The sequence below is a fragment of the Ranitomeya variabilis genome, chromosome 3 (assembly GCF_051348905.1).
Source record: "Ranitomeya variabilis isolate aRanVar5 chromosome 3, aRanVar5.hap1, whole genome shotgun sequence".
In the NCBI taxonomy this organism is placed as follows: domain Eukaryota; kingdom Metazoa; phylum Chordata; class Amphibia; order Anura; family Dendrobatidae; genus Ranitomeya; species Ranitomeya variabilis.
In genome coordinates, this window is record NC_135234.1 from 606,874,080 (window position 1) to 606,901,079 (window position 27,000).

Here is a 27,000-nt window from a genome sequence, read left to right on the forward strand (position 1 = left end):
TACTATGTAAGGTAGAATTAAAGCCTGGAGTGACTTTCCTAAGGACAGGAGGAGAACCGCATTAACACAAGCCAAAAATATATGTGGCCAAATATTGTCAGTAATACATATACGCACTGAGAGGTTAGAATGGCCGTTACCTGTGAGAGTGAGGTCATCGTCTTCTATGATTTGCTCCTCTGCTACATCCAGCGAGTTCTCCGTGATTATGTCATTGGGATCATCCACGCACGTTAACCCCGAGTAACTGTGCAGTAAATCTGCATTTGGAATGTGCTCTACAATGACAGCTGGGAAGATTGAAGGGTCGTCAAGCTGTAGATGGGAAAAAGGGCTTATTAGTGTCAATGTTTTTAGAGTTTTGGTAGTAATAGGTGATATTCCAGTATTAAGCTCATTCCCAGGTACAAGAATAACAAAAAAAAACAACAAAAATAAAAAAAAAACAAGATGGCAACTCTATGGGCAGGTCAGATACAATGGACCCCTATACCAGGGTGGATAAAAATCAATGTTTTTTAAAAAAAAATCAAAAAAATCGGATTTTTTTGATTTAAATCGGATTTTTTTGATTTAAATCGGATTTTTTTCAATAAACTGCTTTTTGAGGAAAATATTTTACCATCCAAAGGTTCTTCCATCATGAGATAAAGCTGAGTTGTTTAACTCAGTAGAATAAAGGCTGTATATGTGTAACATTCACAATGCCATGCTCTTCCAGAGGTTTCTGTAGGATGCTGACTATCCAACAAGTTTGGGCATGTCAACTGAATGGAAAAAGAAACTAAACCAAAAGTGAAACCAAGCTAGAAGTGTGGAATTAAAGGGGCAGTATGAACAAAATGTGGAGGCTATTAATAGTTTATACAATTAAGACATGCTGCTTTTAAACACCTACCTATTGCCATATAGTAAAACAAAAAAGATTTTTACTTACTTTGGGGTCTCCCCCTCACCCTGGCGTTAGATCGTTGCCCCTAGTTTCGTCCGTGTAACTATGGGCGCACATGCGCACTGCTCTCACTTCTCATTTTAATCGTGATTTATATTAAAAAAAACCTTTTGATTTAAATCAGTGATTTAAATCATGATTAAAATCATGATTTAAATCGATCCGATTTAAATAGAAAAAAATCTTTTGATTTAAATCGTGATTTAAATCATGATTTAAATCGGCGTGATTTAAATCAATCCACCCTGCCCTATACTATATGACCGGTCTGAATACCATGCAGTTTTTTCATTTGTTATTCCAATAAGAACCTTCAGAACAAAATCACAAAAATGATAAACTTGAATTTATTCAACCGACCCATATAGAGCAGAGTAAATTCCAAATGACTCAAATTATTCTGCTATACATGGGTCGGTCGAATAAAATCCAAGTTTATCACCATTTTGTGCTGAAGGTGGTTCTTATTGGGATCCTACATCTCCCTTCTGATTATGTAAAAGTTACTTTTCCGAGAGCACAAGATTCCTTTGAAATTTCATATCACGTTTTTTCATGAGTTGCAATGCTTCATCTAAGGTGGCCATACACATTACTTCAAAGTGAACCATTTAATGTCCCATGAGGGCAGATGTTCGTGAAATTCAACATGCCCCAATGTACCTGGCAGCAGTTTAGCTCTTCCCTCAATTAAAACCTGAATCTTTCCAAAGTTGGAGCACATTAGACTGCAGCCTCCCCGACCCTGCACATGAATGCTTAGCCAGGGGTTCACGTGTTCTCAAGAATGAGCGGATATAGGAAGTCTTGCAGGACTGCAGGATCAGTCGTCTGTGTTACTGGTAATAAAGAATCCATAGAAGTGGTGAGTGACCAACACAATAATGAGCATTGTGACCAGGTATTGGCCATCCACGGACCCTTGACTAGCAGCACTGCAGCGGACTCTGGTCCTCCAAGACTTCACTATATCCAGATATGTTCATGGCTGTATTTGCCAGATGGGACTAGTCAGCAGCAACCGTTCTCTCTACCCAACCATTGTGGCCATACAATAGCAGAAGGTGAATGGCCACACTTGGGTGATTTTTGGGGTGGTCAAACCCATACTATTTTTTTCTACCTACCATACTGCATTTCCCCCTTTGCTTTCTAGTAGTTCCCTAGGGTTAGAAGACCTCTCTGGCAGCTGCTTATTGGGCTTTTGGATTCAAACTGCTCCATCCCCTGCTGATAGCACAAAGAGACCCCCGTACACATCAGATGGCCGGCTGATCCATGCTTTTATCAGGTTTAGACTTTACTGTCATGCGTACAGGGGGCCTGAAGCTGTAAGGAGATACTGTATTATCTGACACCGCCGTCATCGACTTAATTCAACACTTTCCAACTGCTTTAAAAAAACTGTTTCAGGGTCACCCACAAACTGGTAATTACTACTGTTCCTGCTTCAGACCTCATTTGCAGTCATGCAATATGTCATTTCTATAGTTATGGCATCTTATTGTTCCATGCAAACTTAGATCCATCTTCAAGCACCGAGTCACAAAAACCAAACCGTAACATCTAGCCCATATTGCATGTGTGTACGCCGAGCCGATAGGAGTGCCCTCACGCGTTACTTATCTACTACATTAATGATGTGCCTGTGATAACATGGAAGATGTGGGCGATTTATTGTTTCTGCAACTATTTGCTACTGGTATTTATACAAATGAGCCAAATGTTACAGTAACTTATGCAGCAAACTACCGGTAATCCGACAAGCCATGGAAAAGGTCAAACTAAGATTTGCTGCATGTAATGCATTAAGTAGGAAGGTACATCTGCATATGGCAACTCCTCAATGTTACAATCAGATTGTGATTGCAGTTTCAGGATCCACAGATGAGCCACCAAAGTGTACATGGGCCGTGTGATCGACAAGGCATCGAGCAATTGTATTTATAAGCAATGATTTACAAATCTTACAAGTTACACCTTTAGTATGCCTGAAGGTGGCAGGAAATTTTGGGAAACCCTTGAAAAATGCTTCAGGTGTCTACATAAATTTGACCTAAAACTACAATCCATGCTTACACAGGTTATAAAGATATATACCCATATGAAAAGGACACGTAACCAATGTATATTTTGAAATGCAAACAAACTTTATTAGAAATATAACAAATAAAAATTATGTTTCAAGGGAAATATCAGCACAAAAATATGTTAAAAGACTCATGGTGAAGGGATAAGGTAAGTATCTATAGCTGGATAACTGTATAATCATATAAAGAAGATTATGGACATATAATGTAGAAAAGTCGGTCAGGTAAAAATATAAGGAAGACTCCGTAAATCCCGGTATACCCTATCCAAGAAATTATACACCTATATTATATACCTAGTGCGTGCCATCCTGTCCTAGACACATATCACAATCACTTTATCTGTATATTTGTTCATTGATTACAAGTTCTAAAAAGTTCAAAATATTAGACTTTTCATTAAGGAAAAGGATCCAATATCACATACCTGTACATGGTAAAGTAATATGACACTCAGCTGTCAGTATTTGGATTTAGAAAACCATTTGAGTTCTATAACTTTTCAGTGCGTTTTCGCAGCATATGCGGTTTTTACCTGTGAACTATTTAAATTCTATGGGGAAAATCTGCACATAAAGCTTCGCATACTCGCAAGAGAAATTTATATGTTGTGGATTTCAAAAATACTCTAGAGGTCAGTTTACACAGCATAAAAGAACCACAGCGGGCAGGAGATTTCCAGAAATCCCATCCACTTTGCTGGAAACTGTAAGATGCTGCATTTTTTGCTCATTGTGGGAACTTACTTTAGAGATGGGTTTTGTGACTTTTTCCAGCCTGGTGAAGACAGGCTTCAGAGGTCCTCAGGAATCTTTTTTTCTTGCCATGATACACTTCCACAGACGTGGAAGATCATGATGCCATTCTCTAAATAAAACAGGTCTCCCTCTCACACCTAATTGTCATTTCACCGACTGAAACCACTAGACTAATTTCACCTCCAAAATATCTGCTAATTCTAAAGGTTCACATGCTTTTGCCACTCAGTGTGATATTGGATAATTTTTCTTAAAAAAAAAAAAAAAAAAAAATGACAAAGTCTAATATTTTTCATCCATCTGTTTGATTTGGTTCCCTTACCTACGACTTGTGTGAAACAAATGTGATGTAATTTTAGATCAAATGTATGCAGAAATATGGAAAGTTTTGAAGGGTTCACAAACTTTCAAGCATCACCATAAGTGAGTATTTAGTTGTTGAGAAGATCACTAGTGACATTTGCAAGGAGTCCAATATTCTGCAATATTATAGAATGTAAAGTGTCACACGACACTAAAGGTACCTTCACATTAAGCGACGCTGCAGCGATATCGACAACGATGCCGATCGCTGCAGCGTCGCTGTGTGGTCGCTGGAGAGCTGTCACACAGACAGCTCTCCAGCGACGAACGATGCCGGTCCCCGGGTAACCAGGGTAAACATCGGGTTACTAAGCGCAGGGCCGCGCTTAGTAACCCGATGTTTACCCTGGTTACCATTGTAAATGTAAAAAAAAAAAAAACAGTACATACTCACCTTATGATGTCCGTCAGGTCCCTGGCCGTCTGCTTCCCGCACTGACTGTGAGCTCCGGCCGGCCGTAAAGTAAAAGCAGAGCACAGCGGTGACGTGCTCTTGAGATGCCACCCTCCTGCTTGCTTCATGGCTCCCCGGCATCACGCTCCTGCGCAGGCGTACTTATCTGCCCTGTTGAGGGCAGAGCAAAGTACTGCAGTGCGCCGGGCCTCTCAGACCTTCCCCAGCACCTTAACACTGCAGTACGTTGGTTTGCCCTCAACAGGGCAGATAAGTACACCTGCGCAGGAGCACGATGCCGGGGAGCCATGAAACAAGCAGGAGGGCGGCATTGCAAGAAGATGGGAGGCGCCGGACCCGGACCTGCGACACCCATCGGTCTGCCCCCCGGGTGAGTATAATATAACTTATTTTTCTTATCTTGCAGGTCGGATCGGGGGCTGATCTACAGCATTATAGAATGCTGTAGATAGGCCCTGAAAGGCGGTGGCCGTATCTTATATTGGCCAAACCTGGTGACAGGTTCGCTTTAAATACGCATTGTGTGTACGCACACTTATCTAATGAAAACATAATTGAATACATTAAAATACATTAAATTCCTTTAACATTGTACACGCTTTCCTTTCTCTGTCTCCGTACATCGGACAATACATATGACACAGCATCTGGCTGCCAGGAATTTGTCACAACTCCATCATAAGGCTATGTTCACCTATTGTATTTCTTCACGCAGGCAATACCTAGTCTCTTGCCAGTAAGGCTGTGTGCCCACGTTGTACTTTATGCGTTTCTGCTGCATTTTTTGCCGCAGCAAAAACGCTAAAAAAAAAACGCATTCCCATGCAATCCTATGGGATTCCGCAGTTGCTGTGCCCATGCTGCAGATTTTCCCGCTGCGGAATCGCATAGCGGTAAAATCCACAGCATGTTCATTATTTCTGCGGAATTGCGGCGATTCCACAGCCATAGGATTGCATTGAAATGCTCACTTTACACATGCTATGCCCACCATGCGTAAAGTAAGCGCTTCATGTGCGGATGGTACCCAGGGTCTGCAGGAGAGGAGACTCTCTTCCAGGCCCTGGGTACCATATACCTGTATAAAAAAAAAAAAAAGAATTAAAATAAAAAATAGGGATATACTTACCTTCTGATGGCCCCCGGAGTCCTCCCGCCTCTCAGCGGTGCACGAGGTGGCTTCCGTTCCCAGGGATGCATTGCGCGAATCACCTGAGATGACGTCACGGTCACGCGACTGTGACGTCACAAAGGTCCTTCACGCAAAGCATCCCTGGGAACAGAACGTACCGGGAGTGGCGCTGAGGAGATCGGGGGCCGTTTGAACGTGAGAATAACCTTATTCTTTATTATTTTTAACATTCTTTTACTATTGATGCTGCATAGGCAGCATCAGTAGTAAAAGGTTGGTCACACTTGTCAAGCACTATGCTTGACAAGTGTGACCAACCTGTCAATCCCTATTCCAAGTGATGCTAAAATGTGTTTTTGCGGGACAATGCAAGCGAATTCCACATGCGTTTTACCTGCGGCAGGGAGTTGCGGAAATACTGCGGACATTTCCGCAGCATTTCTGCAACGTGGGCACATAGCCTAAAGAAGCTGCTTACAATAAGAAAGGTATTGCTGCGTTTTTGTTGTCTCTTGTGAATGTTGATAGACAGAATCTAAACAAAACATCCAGAAAATCTCATTGTATGATTGTTACATAATTCATTTGGATTGTATTGCATGAAATAAGTATATGATACAGAAGACAAGCAGAAATTATCGTAATATTTGGTACAGAAACCTTTGTTTGCAATTACAGAGGTCTCATGTTTCCTGTAGCTTTTGGCCAAGTTTGCACACAGCAGGGATTTTGGCCCCCTCCTCCATGCAGATTTTCTCCAGGTCTTTCAGGTTTTGGGGCTGTTAGGTAACATGGAGTTTCAGCTTCCACCAAAGATTTTCTACTGGTTTCAGGCCTGGAGACTGGCTGGGCCACTACAGGACCTTGAAATTCTTCTTACGGAGCCACTCCTTATACAGGTAACGAGTTCAGGTACAATTAATACAGATGATGAGTGAAGAGCAGGAGAGCTTCTTAAAGAAAAAGTAACAGGTCTGTGAGAGACAGAATTCTTGCTGGTTGGTAGGTGATCAAATACTTGTTTAATGCAATAAATGCAAATTAATAAGGTAAAAACCATACAATGCGATTTTCAGGATTTTTTTTACAATCTGTTTCTCACAGTTGAAGTGTACCTATATTAAAAATTACAGACATCTCTGCTTTTTGTAGATGGGAAAATGTACAAAATCAGCAGTGTATCAAATAGTTATTTTCCCCACTGCAGATAGTGCCGAAAAACAATTTTCACAACCTCAGAAATCCAAGCAAGAAGATAAAACGCCAAATTCCTTTCTGGAAAATGATGCAGCCCACTTTGTAAACAGTTTATGTTGTGGGTTACATGATATTATTGAAGAACACAGTATTACAAGCGGCTCTGCGGAAGGAATGCTGACTTCATAGTAATCGCACGCACATAAGGACACAAGCCAATAATGGTGGCAGCTGCATCCTCGTGAGGATCAAGTGTTTCACAAGAATCCACTGAAGATCTAGCAGAAATGGAACACAATGATACAAATATAATGAAGTCAGACATGAAACAAAACCCTCTCTTAGATCATGTTCATGAATATGGATCTGGGAATGATTACAATTGCAGCGTCCAGCTAGATGTATCAGCGCTGGTGATGAGCGAACGTGCTGTGATATGGTGTTATCGGAGCATGCTCCAGTGTTTCCGAGTATCTCAGGTGGCTGCTGCATGTTTTGCGGCTGTTAGGCAATCACCGCATGGGTTGTGGCTATCAGCTGAATACTTGGATAACAAGCTAACTATCTTTACATTGCCTAAGAAGTTCTTTATAATGTTATTTTTCCACTTCTGGTTTTGATAAACATCTGGTGGGGAAAAAAAAAAGTGCACGTCACTTCTTTGAAGCATATCATGATGGAATCCTTTTAAATCTGGGCAGTGTTCAATCAAAGGGCGGCAAAAATCACTTTCGGGAAGAAAAGCCTCTTCCAAAAAACTTAAAAAAAACCTCTCCAAAACCACTTCAGGAAAATTTAACACTTCCAAAAAAAAGTATCATTTCCTGAAGTCGTTCCCGGAATCTGATTAAGGCTATGTGCACATGTTGCGGATTGGGGTGCAGAATTTTCTGCACAAAATCTGCATCTCCTGGCAGAAAACGCAGGTGAAGATTTTATGCGGTTTTTTATGCAGATTTTGTGCGTCTTTGTTACGGATTTTATGCGTTTTTTACCCCTGCGGATTTCTATAATGGAAGGGTGCAGAAACGCTGCAGATCCGCACAAAAGAAGTGACATGCTACTTCTTTTGATCCGCAGTGTTTTCCATGCGGAATTTTCCGCACCATTAGCACAGCATTTTTTTTCCATATTGATTTACATTGTACTGTAAGTCACTTTGCGGATCTGCAGCATTTCTGCGCGGAAAAAACGCTGCGGATCCGCAGTAAATCCGCATCGTGCGCACATAGCCTTAGGGTATCCTGCGATCAATCCATCGTTGGGGAATCCTTCTAACTAAAACGTTACTATTCAAAGCGGGCAGCCACTTTAAGAAACTTACCCGCTGTAAAGGGCAACTTCTCACAAAGGAACAATATATAATAAAATGATTTTCATAGCCAGGATAACAATGAAAAGACACTCTCTCAACAGGAGACAGATAATATAAGATCCATCACTGCCAGTTAGTGATGTTCACAGCTCGCCTCCTACCCCCTTCCTGCACAAATTAAAGAATATTCCTTATCCTTCTGGAATCAGTGAGTTATCTTTAGGCTATGTACACACGTTGCGGAATCTGCCGCGAATTGTTCCACGCAGATTCCTAAAAATCCGCAGGTAAAACGCCCTGCATTTTACCTGCAGATTTACTGGGTTTTTTGTGCGGTTTTCAACAGCAGTTTTACACCTGCGGATTCCTATTATGGAGCAGGTGTAAAACGCTGCGGAATGCGCACAAATAATTGACATGCTGTAGAAAATGCGTTTCTGTGCGGTATTTTCCGCAACATGTGCACTGCGGATTTTGATTTCCATACGTTTAAATGGTACTGTACAACGCATGGAAAACTCTTGCAGATCCGCAGCGTCAGATCCGCAGCAAAATCTGCAACCTGTGCACGTAGCCTAAGAACTAAGGCCTAGCAAAAAAAAAAAAAAAAAGAACTGCTCTGCACAGACATGCGTTACAGCAACCACAAGAAAATAGAAACCTGTGGACTGAGGTTATGTGCACATGTTGCGGATTTTGCTGTGGATCCGCAGCGGATCTGAAGCTACGGATCTGCAGCTGTTTTCCATGCGTTGTACAGTACCATTTAAATGTATGGAAAACAAAATACGCAGTGCACATGCTACAGAAAATACCACTGCGTTGTACTTTCTGCAGCATGTCAATTCTTTGTGCGGATTCCGCAGCATTTTACACCTGCTCCATAATAGGAATCAGCAGGTGTAAAACTGCTGTTGAAAACTGAACAAAAAATGCAGTAATTCCGCGATAAATCAGTAGTAAATCTGCAGGTAAAACGCAGGGCGTCTTACCTGCGGATTTTTAGGAATCTGCGAGGAACAATCCGAAGCAGATTCCACAATGTGTGCACATAGCCTTAGAACATTTGTAGAGATTGGACAGGCCCTACTGCAAGCCGAGGAAGACCACATTCCAATCACCTCCTCTTGCTCATGGTGTTTTCACCTTTCCCCCACCTTGTGTGTCAACTGTGCCACGTTTGTTAGTTCCAGATCAGGTTTCTATTCTAGTCTGCTATTTTACAACGGTTTTTATTTGACTCCCCCACACCTATATGACACCAGCAGATTTTACTACGTTAAAAATGTAAGAGACTTAACGACCATCTTGCTGGGTAAACAGGCTGCAGATCACATGATGAATGAGAAAAAAAAAACACTTGTTCATAGGTTGAAATGATCTTTTGTGGAGCATAAAAGATACCGTAATCATTTTTAGTGATGCATTGCCCTGATTAAACAGAACTTGCACTACTGAGAACTATGGAAGCCTATGAACCTACTTTGGTCTGCCTGTGTAAACAGGCATTCAAATGACTGCTGATAGGCAAAAAAATGGACCGATCAGCAGCAGTCGTATCGTGCCGCCGCTTGGGCTGTGTACATGGACCTTTACTAGAAAGCAGCACCATCTGTAGGTCTTTCACTCTGGCAATCTTGATCATTTTTCCCCTTCCCTTTCTGTAATCTGATATATAGCATTTTAAATTGAACTAAATTACACATGGTGATCTGTTGAAAATCTGCAGTTAAGTACAAGTCATCCTAAGCAGCATAGGTCAATGTCCTCTCTAGAATATGCAAATATTCTCTTTAGAGAGGAAGACGACTTGACCTCTAGTGCCACCTATCGGAAGTAGGAATCCTAAACGTCAATATCAACCTTTTAACGAGTCTTGCCATATGATTTAGGCAAGGCACGTTAACGGGTCAATATTGATTTTAAGGACACTAGAGGTTAAGTCCTCTTCCTCTCTAAAGAGGCCATTTGCATATTTAATTTTCCAGAGGAGCATGCATGGCATATACGGAAGGTCTAGCATGTCACTCTACAAGGAGAAACGTTACCCCTTAGATCCCTCTCTAGAACAGACATCTATGTCCAACCTAGGACCAAATAGAAGTCCTAATTTCTAGAGAATTTCCCCTGTACAAATAGTAAAGTATTCGTATTTAGAGGCCAGAACAGGTACAGCAATACATGCAGGCTGGAGGAAGAGCCCGAAGTTCTGCCATATGTCTGTAACAATAGTAACTCACAGGACACAAAGTTGAAAACAGATGACGGACTTGGCAGAAGTACAAAACTATGTTCTGGAGAAACTAAAACAATGCTGACCTCATAATGCTGAGTATGTGGAATGTTAACAAGGGCCAAACATACAGGGGGCACAAACATCCAAGATGCAGACCAATGAGGGCCCTCAGCAGTCCAACAGCTCATCACAAGGCACCCCCTAATATATCTGTGGCAGGAGTGGCCCCCTTACCTCATGGGCCCCGTGCAGCTGTTATGTTGCCCTGGCCAACAAAAAGTAAACCACAGATATGATCACAATCTGTAAGATGAACTACAACGTTCAGCGCATCCCCCTTATACCTCCATTATTACAGCATAAATGCAGGAGTGGTTACAGGCGACTGAGGCTACTCACTGATAAGCACAAGGAGATTTTTTGCCTCAATTTTGCTAAACTGATGTTTTTTTCGCAGGGATTTGGTGATAATTTTGACCAAAAAACTAAAACACAAACCTGTGTTCTGCTGTAAATACATTTGCAACATAAACCTCATGCACATTGCCATATTGCCGTTCCTTCATGTGGAGTGGGAATATAATGGGCGCCCATACTGCGCCTCTGTATGCCATGATTATTTACGGGCGGCTCAGATAAAATAAGAATCGCGGTATGCTCCACCATGTGATCAAACATTTCTATCATACAGCACTTGGAGCACCATATGGCGGCACATGGACTCCCTTATTCTCTGTATTTCACAGCTTTAGGGGACTATGTGCGGTCACAAAGCCTCCTGCACATGACACCGCTACAGCCATGAGGCCTAAAGGCAGACATCCGTCCTAGACATCTGATAACCAAAGGCTCATTCACATCTCACGTACACACTTGGCTTGGTGGAGTGAGCATGGCTCTCAATGGAGAGAGGGGAAGAAGGACTGTCAGACACTTGTCAGCTTCTCTCCTGTGGGAACAAAGAACCAGGCATGTCGAGATCCAGGACTCCGAATTCTTCTTTCCTTTGCCATCTGCAGTCAGGGGATAGTTAGGACACCCATCACCCATACATTAATTGGTCCGCCAGTCGTACTGAAATTCCTAGGTTCAGCCAGCATTCATCTAGTGTGTATGGGCATTACAGTCTGGGTTGGTAGTCTTCTTAAAGGGGTTGTCCAGTCCAAATCGATAAGTCTGCAGTCACGCTGTGCGACTGCAGACTTGTGAACTCCCCCCAGCACATGTACTGTGCACTGCGAGGATTCGCCGGTTTCTGAGCCAGAACCGGAGGATATGTATGTGAATTGTAAGTGAGCCCGTCCAGTGGGCGTGGCCTCTCCATAGACTTCTATGGAGCGAGGTCGCGCCCTCTAGCCAGCCACGCCCACTGGACGGCTGCGTCTCTAGATGGAGGGCGGTTTCGCTCAATTCAAGTATATGGCATGAGGCCACGCCCACTGGACTGGCCCTGGGTGGGAGTATGTATAACTCTGGTACTGGCTCAGAAACCGGGGCGTGTGCTGGGGTACTTCATAAGTCTGACTTATCTGTTTGGACTGGACCACCCCATTAGGGGCTTAAATAATACTTCGCATAGAATTGCATGTTTTTCCAAATCATATGTTTGACAAGTTCATAATTTGCATCTAAAAACCATACTTTAGTGACTGCCTAATCTTCCCATAGATCATGTAATGAAGGTGGAAATTTTCTGTGAGGAGCCATCTTCCAAAGAAGAAGATCTTAGAACCACAAAAGAGTATATCCTTTATTAGTAATGTTTAAAGACGCCCTCCCTATAGGTAAATATTTGTCACAAATGCGTATATACTGTATGTCACAGATGTCATTTCAATAAAGTCACAGTACCACAGAATTGGATTAGCAACCCACCATGAATACTTTGCAAAAAGGGGCCCATTAGTCCCTGTAGATCCCTGCCTTGCTGTGGAGGTTGGCACCCTAAGATTAACGCAAATGTCCCCCCGCTCACCGAGGACTGTCCCTGTATGACCCTTAATTCCCCTGAGCATAAACCATACTCCAATGAGCATACAGGACCATAAATTCATAGATAAGTAGGTAAAGCTATAGGGTCACGTATGCCTGTCATATACCACGCTAATAAACCAGATAAGTGGATACAGGGTCACGTATCCATATCACATGGGAACAAGGTTCAAATAGTGGTGGGTATACTAGCTACAAAGCTAAACCAAGCATTAGTGATGTGCGCAAGTGCTCGTTACTAGAGCTTGCCCAGGGTGCTCGGGTGTGCACAGAGTTTTGTGGGTGCTCAAGTGGCATGTTAGGCTTCTTTCACACTTCAGTTGTTTGGCGTCAGTCTGCTCCGACATAGTGACGGATCCATCAAAATTGTTGAGAAAACGGTTCTAACGGATCCGGTTTTTTGACGGATCCGTTACTTGGGGGTTGTCTGGGAAAAGTATCTACTTTTTGGAGCATGCTCAATTGAAAAAGCGGATTGGGGCGACGGATCCGCCAAATGACGGATGGAACAGATCCGTTGCCCATAGGCGGCCATTCTAGGGAATGGCGGACACGACGGATCCGTCACGAACCGCCATTTCGGCGCAGATAAAAAATGTTATAATGTCTGTCAATGTCTAGATGACGTCCGCCAAATCTCGACGGATCCGTCACATGGCGGATGGAACGGACGACCATCTGCCACAATCCGTCGCTAATGCAAGTCTATGGGAAAATAGCGGATCCGCCAAAAAAAATGGCGGATCCGCTATTTGACGAAAACGGCGGATTCAAACTGATGCCAAAAGACTGAAGTGTGAAAGAGGCCTTAGCATCCCCATGTTTCACAGCTGCTAGACAGCCACAAAACATGATGGGATTATCTGACAAACATGGGCAATCCCTGCATGTTTTGTGACTAACGGCTGCGAAACATGCGGCCACAGGGATGCGACGGTCTCACTCGAGCAGCCGCGATACTCGGTGAATACTCTAGTAACAAGCACTTGCGCTTATCACTACCATGCATGTATCCGTGTGCTCATCTGAATCTCATGCAGCGCTCTACGCGTTTCCATACCGTCATTCGGTTCAATAGAATCGGCATCCCATAATTGCAACCGTGAGGTCCTGATGGTTGCCATGACAACCAGAGGCCAAGTAATGGCCTTGTCTTTCAGCTATTGTGGCCTATTAGATTCTTAGAAGCATTTTAGTGAAAGAAAAAACTTGCTATTTTTTTTTCATCAACTTTGCATTACTTACTGTGACGCACCTAAAGGGTTAAACTTCTAACAGCAGTTTTGACTACCTCTTGAGTATAATTGTGTCATGAAATAACAGTCTCAGAATCACTACATACAGGGACATGTTAGATTTCAAAAATTTGGCCTGGTCACTAACAGGGTTAAAGCGGACAAATTGTTTTGGTTTAAGAACTACACAGCTGAAGATGAAAGACATGTTGTCTGAGGTAATCTTCAGGAGCACACTGCTCCAGTCACCTGGCTTCCTGCTTGTCGGGAGGCAGTAAGCTTCTGACTGACGGACAGCTGAGAGCAGTGCCATGGACTGGGGCCCAAACTGCTTGGGCAGCATCGGAGGAGCGGCGGGCGCTGAAGCTGGTTGGGTTGGAGCCATTGATCAGGCCAGCTTTAACCAGTCCTAACAAGCGCAACAACCAGGCCCCCGTGAGCTGCGCTCCTGGCCTACGAGAGCGCCAACCTAGGCTACAGGCAGAAAACAATATTAAAACCCCTCTGGTCTTGAGAGCGTAGGCTATTTTTAACAAATAAATTACAAAGTTACCTATTTTTACCAGCAGTTTGTAGTATTACCCATAATTGTGTGAGCAATTAACAATGATCTGTACATTATATTAGATGAGCAATTACAGGTCATGGTGTGAGAAATCTTACAAGATGTAATCACCTAGATGTCGCTCACTGTATTTACGCTGGGCAATAGTTGGCACTGTAGGAAGGAAAAGCCAGTGAAAAGGGCGATTACCGCACAAACAACGATGTTCTTTGAGTGGAAAAGAAAATTGTTTCCACACCTGATGAACAAGCATTTTTGGACATTTTGCTTGCTTGTTCACCCCATTTATACACAATTATTTATCCTGCACGATGAGTTGTATGGGCTTTTCTAAATGGGCCTACAGTCTAACCCTGGTGTGGAGCACCACTTCACTGGATTTGGCTTTTTTTTTTTAGCACTGGAGTGGTGCTTCTAATGTAAGGTTATATTCGCCCTCTAGTGTCTTTTTTAGCAGCGCTCTGATGCAGCGGCACCATCTTGTGACTAACTTATGACTGCCCGTCAGGAGTCACATCAACAGCTTTAAATGCAAGTCCACAAGAGCCAGAGCGAGGCTCTCATAGACTTGTATTGAGTTGTGACCTCCGACGCGCTCCATGAAACACCAGACCAGCTGGCAGATAACAAACTGCCGGAGACTCGGCTGGAGCATCGGCAATAGAAGGGGAAGACTGTGGCAGGCGAGTATCAGACTAACTGCAGGGACCTTAGATTCAAAGCACCACTCTAGCAGTAACAAAAAAAAAAACAAGAAAAAAAAAAAAAAAAAACACAAAACGCTGGAGTGCTGCTTTAATACTGAATGGTCACTGCTAAGCCTGCCAGAAACGTTTCAGGTCCTACCAGAGAATGGTCGCCTTGTTGTTGCTGCTGGACACATATGACTTGGCCAATTCGTGTGCCCAGTAGATTACCGTAATTGAAATTCAAATGCGCTTTATAGGCAGGACCAAGTTGATTTTAGCATTGTCAAAGGAAGTGGTAAAATAATGGGAAATGGGTATAGGGACACATCCAGGGTGTGGTATAGGGGTCCAGGACATATCTGGCCCCTCTTAGTCTGTGGCAGGCACTGACATATAGCGCTGCTATGGCCGCTGTGCTTTCCTTTTCCCCTAGTATAGACAGTTTCTCTTCCTCCTCCACTGAGGTGAAGTCTGGGAGGAGATCAGAGTCTCCTGAAGTGAGTGTCCATCACTGCGGAGTATTTCTATTTCGGTTATTCGCTGCTGGTCAGTTTTTAAGTATTCCATGATAGGACTTTCTGTACAAATCAGCTGTCAACCAGGTAGTGTGCAAACATGCTGGAAGAAAATAGTGGCTCTTAAATCAGAATGGCCGAGTACAAATTATATCTATTAAAAGACAACCTGTCATGTCCCCAAACACCATTAACCTGCAGATATGGGGTTAATGTGCAGGTTAATAGCGTACTCCAGCTGTGCGGCTGCCACACTGAAAGCTCAGCTACCAGAAGGAAACTCACTTTATTCCTCCCAGCAGCCTCCGGCTTTCAGTCATAGAGACACGGCCAGCTCGGCTTCAGTCTCCGCCCGGCACACAGCGAGCAATGGCTATACGCACACCCTGGCACACCCTGAGTGACAGCCTCGCCTGCAGTGGCTGGGTGTGGTGCCAGCTGTCAGTCAGGGCCGGGCGTGGTTACAGCCACTGCTCACTATTTACAGAAAAGTGACTGAAGCCGACCGGAGGCTGTCAGGGAAATAAATGTAATTTCCTTCCAGTAGTGAGGCTTTCAGTGCGGCGGTCGCAAGACTTTAGAATGCCATTAACCTGCAGACTAACCCCATATTTGCAGGTTAATAGTGTTTAGGTACCACACCAGTTCCATTTATGCCCAGCAAGGTCTGATGTACTCGTAGAACAAATATGAAATAGGATACAACAGCAGGTAACCATATATTCCAGGTCTATATTCAGTGTGAGGTGCGTCCCACCTGCATTATAACTAGGTCAACACATGAAAGTATTCACTTAACACAGAGGTCCGATACTTTGATTTAAAGCCTAGTCAAGCAGACCTCAATTTCCCCCTATGTGCAGCATACAGACAACATATAGCCCAGCCATAGACTGCTGCAGCGCACTGCATCCTGCCCTACCCGGAAAAGACAACTTGGCCGTCCTCAGTACAGACCAGTAAGACCAGTGAATCATTACACTGATGGGATGATGTGAGCTAATCATCTGAGTGCTGCAGGACAACAAAGGCTCAGCAAAAATGGCCGGCTATGGCACCGGGTCTAGGGTGTGTCTATAGGTACAGATTACACATCGCCCGTGGTCACAGGGTGGATCAGTCACAGCTCTATCAGTTTACTGTAAAAACAAAATGTGTCTCCCTTGTTCATTTGCATGCAGACATCTGAATTGGCTACAAAGTCAAATCACTTCTAATTATAGACATGAGGTTCCTAGGAAAAAAAAAAACAAGGGAGAAAAAGGTCTGCAGAAATCGTATCATGGCCACGGTATGAAAAGGAGCACAGACGACGTCTACTTTATAGGGGACCTGTCGCCAGGTCAGACGGGGGCAGCTTTCCCCCATATTTTATTCCTGCTACTCCTGTCGGTGCAGGTAGTCCTCGACTTACGACGTTGATCCGTTCTTACACGGCCATAATAACAGTACAGTACTGCAAACACTTAGCCTATCCAAACACCTATCCTAACACAGTACCCTACATAATTAGGGTGTTATGGCGTGCAGGAGACTCGTTTTCCTCGTGTAACCGGGTACAGTGTAGAGAACTGGACTCCATTCTTCTGCCACTGCACGTAGTTGCATGTAGTTCGACTTACGACGCAAAACCGTGTAAGTCGGAATGAGGCGTCGTATAAAGCATTGTAACCACGAAACGATGTTACTCGAGACCGTTGTAACCCGAGGACTAACTGTATTCAGTTTTTGGCTTTTCAGCCATATTCTGAGATATTGCACTTTTCATTTTAGTGCAAAATGTTCATGGTCTTTACTAGTGATGAGCGAGTGTACTCGTTGCTCGGGTGACCTCCGAGTATTTATGACTGCTCGGAGATTAAGTTTTCATCGCAACAGCTGAATGATTTACAGCTACTAGCCAGCATAAGTACATGTGGGGGTTGCCTGGTTGCTAGGGAATCCCCACATGTATTTCAAGGCTAGTAGCTGTAAATCATTCAGCTACAGCGATGAACACTAAATCTCCGAGCAGTCATAAATACTCGGAGGACACCCGAGCAACGAGTATGCTCGCTCATCAGTAGTCTTTACCAAGAGGTTGTGCTTTACTCTACACTATTACCCTGCACTATTACCCTGAGAACAACCGAGTGGGTAAATTCCAGGAAACCAGCACCAAGTAACAAGACCCATAAAAAACTCAGGGGAGCAGTGGGAATAAAATAGAAGCAAAATGCTGAAAAGAAAGAGAATGGACAGCAAAAATCATACGTTCGGGTACAGATTGCATGCTCTGTCCCCTTTCTTGGACCTGCACTCCTACCATTTGGCACGGGTGATTTTAAAATTAGTAAGAAACTGCAAAAGGGGTCCAGCATGTATCTGCTCTCACTGCAGAGCTGGAGGAAGGCGAGTTTCAGTGCTTCTTTCATTTGGTGGTGGTGCTGTGTGGCGGCCATTGTTGCTGTGGTTTAATGCTGGTGGGGCGGTGTGGTCTGGAGTAATAGGGACTTTGTCTTACAGCATGGGAGCTGTGGGGCACAAGGCCGCTTGCCCTGCTGGTGCACGGTCACTGCGACAGTGATTAGCGCACAGCACTGCTCCTTTAAGGCTATAAAAGTTAGGCCCCTTGCACACATCAGGTTTTTGCCGTCAGGCACAATCTGGCCAATTTTGAAAAAAAAAACTGATCCGGAAAAAGTTACCGCCGGATTGTTTTTCCTTCTCATAGACTTGTATTAGCGCGGGATGGCCTCACGTTTCATCCGTTTTTGGCCGGATCCGTCCTAAATTAGTTTTCCAGTGGCCGGAGAAAACATGCAGAGGAACTTTTTTTCTGTCCGGCGAAAAAACGCCCAGCAACGGATCCGGAGATAAAGGGATGAAACGTGAGGTGAAATGATGGATCCGGCGACCGATATCTCTCCCTGGAACAGGAAGTCCAAACTCTGTCCCCAGGTAAAAAGAAAACAGATCCGTCGCATCAGTTTTTCACAATTTGCAACGGATCCGTGTTTTACAAAATTAGTCGGATTGTGCCTGACGGTAAAAACTGATGTGTAAAAGGGGCCTTAGGGCCCCACTGAGAGGTTCGCCTCATGTTCAGTAATATATATTTTTGCCTGGCAGCATCAGATCAATGTATGATTTTTTGCAAGGTGCAGTCCATGCTCTTTTTTTAGCACAAAATAAAAACAAAACTGGCCACTTTTGACCTGGTGGCAGGTCATCTTCAACCTGCCCCACTGACCGTTATTAGGTTTTGTGCCTGAAATATAAGCTTGTTTTATTATATAATTTAATAAATCAAATTGAAACAAGTAGTAGTGTAGAGAATCTGTATAATGGGCCGTGCAGTGCGACAACAAGGGAAGAAATGATCTATGTTATGTGTCACACTGCACTGCCCATTATAAAGATACACTACAGGGAAATTTCTGAGAACATTTAATGCAAGGTTGGCATTGTTTATGTTTGATCAAACTAGTTATCCCTTTTCCTATGAAAAGGGGTTACTTCTTTTGGACGGGATAAAAACCTCTTTAAAGAGAGTGTTACCAGGTTTTTACCTCCGAATCCGAGAGCAGCGTAATGTAGAGAAAGAAACGGATTCCCATGATGTGCAACGTATTGAGCTTTTTAAATTAGTTGTGATTATCTCAAGAGAACTAGTAAACCTGCTGCCATGTACCCCTCTATATTCATGAGCTCTGTATAACCTATGGGAGTGTCCGAGGCTGCAGACCATCGCTCTGCATATGACTGCAGAAGGTCTCAGCAGTTTGTTTTGCAGACTTCTCCCCGGGCCTTCTGACTTTAGGAATGAGTGGCAACCTTCCCCAGGTCTAGTGGACACACCTGGACTGGGATGTTTATAACCCCCAGCATGCTGCTAGGAGTTGTGGTTGATATTTCTATTTCCAATTCCCTGTTGTGGCTTGGAGTAATAGCAGTCGGCTATTTTCCTCTCTGGTGTTTTTAAGATATCCGTGTTTCTCTCTGAGTCTACTCTAGCTAAGTGTTCCCCCTTGTTTGTGTATCCCATCTGTCTTTAGTGTTAGTGGGGATCGACTAGGGCACACCCTCTCCTTCCCAATGCAGGGCTTATCGCCAGGGTCGGCGATAGGCGCAAAACCTATATAGGGACGATAGGGCAGACAGTCGTTAGATCTGTCTAGGGGTCTCCACTCCCCCATTCCCTAGTGTTTGGTTCCTTTTCCCTTATCCCTTCGCGTTGCACTTAGTCTCCATTCACTGTGCGTGACAGTAACCCCACCAGAAATGTGATGCAAAGGGGAATATTTAATGTACATATAATGGTTACAAATGTTCATCAGTGTTCTAAGTGTATAACTGAAATGGTGTGAACCGTATACAGGGCCCCAATAAGAGTTTTACTTGCATCAGCTGAATAGTGTTGAAGAAAAGACACTACAGGATGTCAGAGTCCAGCAACTTGTAGAGGAACGTGCAATGGACAGAGTGCAGCTATGTGGTGTCCACCGCAAGTAGACGGTGTCCACACTATTCAGCTGATGCAAGTAAAACTCTTATTGGGGCCCTGTATACGGTTCACACCATTTCAGTTATACACTTAGTACACTGATGAAGGTCCACGCGGACCGAAACGTTTGTAACCATTGTATGTACATTAAATATTCCCCTTTGCATCACATTTCTGGAGTGTGCCAATTATAAATTATTTCACGTATTAAGGTTTGGGAACCTATATTTGTGCACCTTCCTATTAGGTTGTGCTGAAGCCTTTTCTATACTATAGTAACCCCACCACTGATTGTCAGATTTCTGTGTACACTATGTATAGGCAGAAAGCTGCCAATTAGTTGTTTTTTACACTTGAGAAAGACGGCGGTCCTTCGTGGAAACGTGCTGTGGAGTATAAACTGCTTCTTATATCTTTGATCAAGGATGATCATCTCTGTTAAAACAGCCCAAAACTGTGAATTGTCCTTTCCTTCATGCATCCTGGTGGAGTTCATCCCCCAGCCACGGGGCAGCAGCAATGGTTACTGAGCTTTCATCAGAGTTGTGCCTACACACTCGCTCAGGTGAGGTTACCTGGTTGTAATATATATTTTATAAATGTATCACTCTATGGTCTGGTGTGCTCTGTTTCCCTACAGTGTTATATAATCAGTGGTGGGGTTATACAGAGCTTAGCATTCACAGGACTAGTAGACCTGTCAAACTGAAAACATTTAGCAAGCTGCAATCAGGGTCTTTGCCCCCATTATCATGTTGCGGTCTAATTGTTAGCACAAAAATCTGGTCACCGATTGCACCCTCCCTAGATCAAGGCTCCGGAACCCAGAGAACAGGGCGAACCAGCCCATCTGGAATGGAGTGTCAGTGTGCATGCTCGACTTCTGCTCCATTCATTCTCTATGGGACTGCCGGAGAAAAAGGAGTGCTGTTCTCTGCCATTTCAATGTATGGAGCAGAGGCCAAGCATGCACACTGACACTCCACTCAAGCTGGGGGCTACAAAGATCACTGAGGTCCCAGATATTGGACTGAATATAAGCCAGTTTTTTTTCTTTGTGCGGGTTGGGGTGCAGGGAAGGGAGGGTGGGAATAACCCTATAGTCCATTTTACTCGGCACTCCTGTGTTTGCTATGAGCTTTCCCAGAGAACAAAACCATCGGCCGTTGGCAATGCAACAGGCCAGAACCTTTTCCCTTTAACAGATATTGTTGGGAGAGGAATCCGGAGGTCCTCATACACATTGGACTATTGGATGATCTAAATAGGTACATAAACATGGCCATAAACAATGGCTTTAACCCCTCAAACAGATTAGACCTACGTCGGCTGAACCCACACCTATATCATTGGGTTTGGCCAACAGGCTAATGTGTATATGGCCTCCCAACTCTTCAACACATGACGTTGGGCGAGAGAAGAATCTGGCATGTCTGATTCTGGACTACCAATCTTTTCACTTTCAGTGATATAAGAGGCTTCCAGAGGCCTCTGGCAGAACCTATTTCATACAGAACAAAATAATCGGGAGAGACAGCCATCATTTGACCAACAGCTGTCTATCATGTACGAAGGGCTGTACACTTGGAAATACTCTGCTGTGTTTCATATTAGGCCTTACACTATGAATTTACACTATACATTTACGTATATGGTCCCAAAGTGTCTGGAAAACAAAAATACTTCGTTTACCTGAAGGTAACAGCTAGAAGTACCTGGAGACCGCTTTTTCCACTTTACCTATGCCATAAACATATATCCTTGGATGGCACAGTTGTGAGAAAGTGGCCATCCTATAGGATTATATTTGTCTTTTTTCTTGCACTTCCACCGTGAAGGTTGGTAATCTCAATCAGACTATGTTCACATGTCCAGTAATGATCTGTTAGAAAGGATCTTGCACAAATCAGTTACATATACGTTGTGCTGACAACTTTTAAGTCTGTTATCCGCTAACTGATCACTGCCGACTCCGTTTTATAACATTGGAGTCAATTGGCAACAGATTTGTTAATGCGGCATCTGTTGCCATCTATTTCTAACGGACCTGGCAAGAAAATTTCCTATAGATCGAGGACAACGAATGTAGAACTGGGTCCCAGACTGTCTCATCTGATGCCAACACTGGGCAACCAGAATCCTTCTTCTGCACTAACATATGGCTTTGCATATGGACCCCAATGAAGATGATCCCCCATCCTCTATAACTCCACTTTCCTAATCTTTTTATGCCTTTGAATTGCATCTATGATCCCCGTTTTTTTATTTATTCTTCTGTACACCTCAACAATGTTTTGTCTTATTAGTACCATATAATCTACGTTTACGTATGCAGTAGTCACTGATGACATGGCCTATACGTTACTGTAATCTAATTCAGGATGGAGCCATGAATACCTTCCTCACATACATCTGAATGAGGCAGGTTCATGCTTGTCAAGTATATAAATTGTATGAAAAACTGACAATTGTTACCATATTTGTGCCACATACACTACCGTTTAAAAGTTTAGGGTCACCGAGACAATTTTGTGTTTTCCATGAAAACTCATACTTTTATTAATCAAATGAGTTGCCAAAGAAATTGAAAATCTAGTCCAGAAATTGACAAGGTTCGAAAAAAATATATATATTTTTTTTTACATAATTTTCTCCTTCAACCTTTGCTTTCGTCAAAGAATGCTCCCTTTGCAGCAATTTCCCACAAGATGGTTTGGCTTGATGGGCACGTTTTGCGTACCATACAGGGTCAAGTTGCGCCCACCACAGCTCAATGGGGTTGAGATCTGGTGACTGCGCTGGCCACTCCATTACAGATAGAATACCAGCTGCCTACTTCTTTCCTAAATAGTTCTTGCATAATTTGGAGGTGTGCTTTGGGTCATTGTCCTGCCGTAGGATGAAATTGGCTCCAATCAAGCGCTGTACACAGGGTATGGCATGGCGTTGCAAAATGGAGTGATAGGCTTCCTTATTCAATATCCCTTTTACCTTGTACAAATCTCCCAGTTTACCAGCACCAAAGCAACCCAAGACCATCACATTACCTTGAGAGATGGCGTCAGACACTCTTCCAGCATCTTTTCAGTTGTTCTGCGTCTCACAAATGTTCTTCTGTGTGATCCAAACACCTCAAACTTGGATTCGTCTGTCTATAACACTTTTTTCCAATTTTCCTCTGTCCAATGTCTGTGTTCTTTTGCCCATATTAATCTTTTCCTTTTATTAGCCAGTCTCAGATATGGCTTTTTCTTTGGCCCTCTGCCCTGAAGGCCAGCATCCCGGAGTTGCCTCTTCACTGTAGACGTTGACACCGGCATTTTTCGTGTACTATTTAATGAAGCTGCCAGTTGAGGACCTGTGAGGGGTAAATTTCTCAAACAACAGACTCTAATGTACTTGTCTTGTTGCTCAGTTGTGCAGCGGGGTCTCCCACTTCTTTCTGCTCTGGTTATAGCCTGTTTGTGTCTCCTCTGAAGGGAGTAGTACACACCGTTGTAGGAAATCTTCAGTTTCTTAGCAATTTCTCACATGGAATAGCTTTCATTTCTAAGAACAAGAGTAAACCGTCGAGTTTCACATGAATGTTCTTTTTTTCTGGCTATTTTGAGAGTTTAATGGAACCAACAAATGTAATGCTCCAGATTCTCAACTAGCTCAAACAAAGTTCAGGTTTATAGGTTCTCTAATCAGCCAAACTGTTTTCAGCTGTGCTAACATACTTGCACAAGGGTTTTCAATGGTATTCTAACCATCCATTAGCCTTCTTACACAGTTAGCAAACACAAAGTACCATAAGACCACTGGAGTGATGGTTGTTGGAAATGGGCCTCTACACACCTATGAAGATATTGCATTACAAATCAGACATTTTCACAGTTGTAGACTGTAAATATCATCTGAAAGATCTCTAAAAAGACAACTCCAATAGAGTGAATAGAAAGGCTTTACTTTAGTTAGATCATAACAGGAGAATATGATAAAAAGATTATCTGTGGGTGTAATTAGCAAACACAAACTCATTTCACCAACTGTAAGGTCCAATTGGTCAGACCCCAATCATTCGTCAAGTGCAAATACTGGGTCACCAGCAATGCCATCAACTCTAAGCCACATATACAATAAAACCTCTGTCATAGCTGCCTTTTTTTGGCCGTTCTTTCTTTTTTTTTGTTTTGTTCTACAAAAAAAGCATGAGAGCAAGATCCAACTAATGAAGGCTACTAAAAATGCCAACTGACGCCATTGGCCAATCTGGTTTCCATCAAGGTGTCTGTCCTTTGACCAAACAAAACAGTGAATCATATTGAGCCGTTTCGTCCGGTACATTTTAATGGAATTTAGAAAATTAATATGAATATAGAGACTGTTCATACTCCATGCGGTGCAACTCACAGGGGCTGGCCACTACTGGTCAACCACCGCATAATAAATTCAGGGTTCCATAGAAAATAAAACCAAACAATGTTTATTCATCTCCCACAGGGGTGGCATTTACAGCAATATTTTCCAGGAAATGACATGACTTTGCTGTGTCTCGTGACCGCTACAGCCAATCAGTTGGCACATAATATCAATATTTGGTAAGAGCAAATATCCCCTCTGATGAAATCGAAAAGGCTGCACTTCATCAGTGGCGTCGGATTGGCTGCAGAAGTCACATGACACAACAATGTCACATCATCTGCCAGGAACAACAGAGGCAACATTGCTGGAATGGTGCCACTGTGGGAGGGGAGTAAACATTGATTTTAATTTTCAAAGGGGCCCTGAATTCATTAAGCACTGGTTATCCAGCAGTGGACAATCCCTTTAAAAGAGGTTTTCACAGTACATATGATTAGAGTTAAGCAAATTTGTTCGGGTTCCAGTTTATTCGCAAACCAGATACATGGAGCGCACTGGCTGATCAGCTGTTTGGCTCTGCAGCTGCATGTGTCGCGGCAGTGTGACGGTCACAGCACATGCATTTATAGCCTGCTTGTTGGGCTCTCCATTAATGTGTCGTGACTGTCACACAGCCGCGACACATGCAGCTGCGGCACCAATCAGCCGGCACGCTCCATGTATCCAGGTTCCCTCTGCAGCTTATTCGGTAAGCGCTATAGCTTGCCCAATAAACAGGGACCTGAACAAACTCGATCAATTCTACATATGATATTGAGAGCCTAACTGGAGGATGAATCATTAATATCAGGTAGGTGGTGCTCCAACACTCGGAATTCTCACAGATGAGATGTTTTCTGCTCCAGCAGCGGCCAGATAGAAGCACTGAACAGAGCTGAGCAGCACAGAGAATGGTAGCTGATCTCCAGCACCCGGCATCGGCTGCTACAGATTGAATAGAGCTGCACAATGGAATTTATTCAATGATTACATCCGGCCACTGATGGAGCTGATGACAGCTGATCAGTAGGGATGCCAGTTGTTCACTTCCAACCAATAAGATATTGATGACCAATTTTACGGATAGTTCATCAATGTCATATTATTATTATTATTATTTATTTATATAGCACCATTGATTCCATGGTGCTGTACATGAGAAGGGGTTACATACAAGTTACAGATATCACTTACAGTAAACAAACTAACAATGACAGACTGATACAGAGGGGCGAGGACCCTGACCTTGCAGGCTTACATTCTACAGGATGGTGGGGAAGGAGACAATAGGTTGAGGGTTGCTGCAGCTCCGGCGTTGGTGAGGCGGTAGCTTCAGTAGTGATATGACCAGAGAACTCCTTTAACTCATGATCGGAACTAGTAATGAATGTATTAAACATTATCATCTCATAAGCACGTATAACATTGAAAGCATGGAACACGGACTGTGTGTAATTGTGTAATCTAGCAGTTCTCCAAAAGGTTCTACCTACCTGGTGATCATCCGCCATGACATTACTTGCAAACTCGAACACCAGCTCATTTGGTTGCACGGCGGTAGCCATCCTAGTGCTTCACCGTCCTACAAATCCGCATGAGAAGTACAGAAAACGCTGTTGGTTTCTTGTATGGAATGAAACAAGAACACCGGTAAATCCAGGCTTCTAAAGTGCTTTTCCAGGTTCAGTCATTCACAAATATTTCAGATGATCAAACTCCAGGCAATCGGTTGTCCTTTAGGAAGCAAAGGATTTTCTTCAGCTGTTTTTTTTCATTAGGACGTTGAAGCCTGCAAAATGTAAAAAAAAAATGATATTTCCTCTCTGCACAAAACAAAACTTCCAATCTAGTACAATGGAAAATGTAATACCAGCCGTATGATAAATAACAAGACATATATACAGTACATCACCCAAAATAAACCTGAGCAAATAAACTGTAGAAATCCTATTCTACCTGCTGTGACCTCCTATATCTAGAAAAGATGGACTTAAATTACCTCTTGTACAAGGGAATGATTTGCTCTTAAGTGGAAATACAGAATCCCCAAGCAGTGACTCCGATGTTACAGAGAAGCAGAATAATAAAAGAAAAAAAGAAAAAAGAATTAAAAATAAAAGTTCATAAACAGCAATGACAAGAAGTAGCATAGCACAGATACATTCCCTGCATTTCTACCCTGACATTTGCAGTTCTGTTCTAACTAGGCTTATCAGAAGAACAAGCTTGTGAACTACAGGAAGGAAGCATTGATGACCACGTCACGGCAAAAAAAGAGAGAACATGCAAAGATCTGCACACACCACAACCACTCCACCCCAGACACCGCTCAAGACAGAGGGGTAAACTGGAAACAGCTGGGCTGGAGCCAGCGAGCATGAGGGGATGGTCTCTGCTGCCTCCAATGTGCCTGGAGGGTACCCCGCCATCATTCTCAGGGCCGGAGCACAGTACATATAGATACATGCTGCATTCACATGATGTAGGTTCGTCTCATCCGCACGCCACACAAGTGGAAACTTCACGCAAAAGGATCTCACATGAGATCACAAGGGTTTCTTGAGACCTCACATCGCTGACTCCTACAATGCCATATTATTGGCTGCTTCTACCAGTATTAAATGCTGCTATTGCAGTGCCGGGCACCATATGTGTCCTCCCCTGTAGCACCACC

At 43.3% G+C, this 27,000-nt stretch overlaps 1 protein-coding gene and 1 long non-coding RNA gene across 7 annotated transcripts in view; one reads left to right on the plus strand and one right to left on the minus strand.

Moving 5' to 3' along the window:
• ELF1 (E74 like ETS transcription factor 1) overlaps positions 1-27,000 on the minus strand; it is a 146,240-nt gene that overhangs the window by 20,426 nt on the left and 98,814 nt on the right. For 5 of the 6 annotated variants that reach the window (XM_077297297.1, XM_077297300.1, XM_077297296.1 and 2 more), the window contains 2 exons: positions 25,820-26,115; positions 141-315 (listed from right to left, as the gene is read on the minus strand). In XM_077297297.1, coding sequence (XP_077153412.1) covers positions 141-315; positions 25,820-25,891 — 247 coding nt within the window. In that variant the 5' untranslated portion in view covers positions 25,892-26,115. Of the gene's footprint in view, positions 1-140; positions 316-22,987; positions 23,411-25,819; positions 26,116-27,000 lie in introns of those variants that run through there. The other variant, XM_077297301.1, reaches the window with a different exon arrangement.
• Positions 5,841-26,644, plus strand: LOC143816652 (uncharacterized). Its single transcript, XR_013223972.1, has 3 exons — positions 5,841-5,905; positions 12,127-12,242; positions 26,534-26,644. It is a non-coding gene; the product is annotated as an uncharacterized LOC143816652 (long non-coding RNA).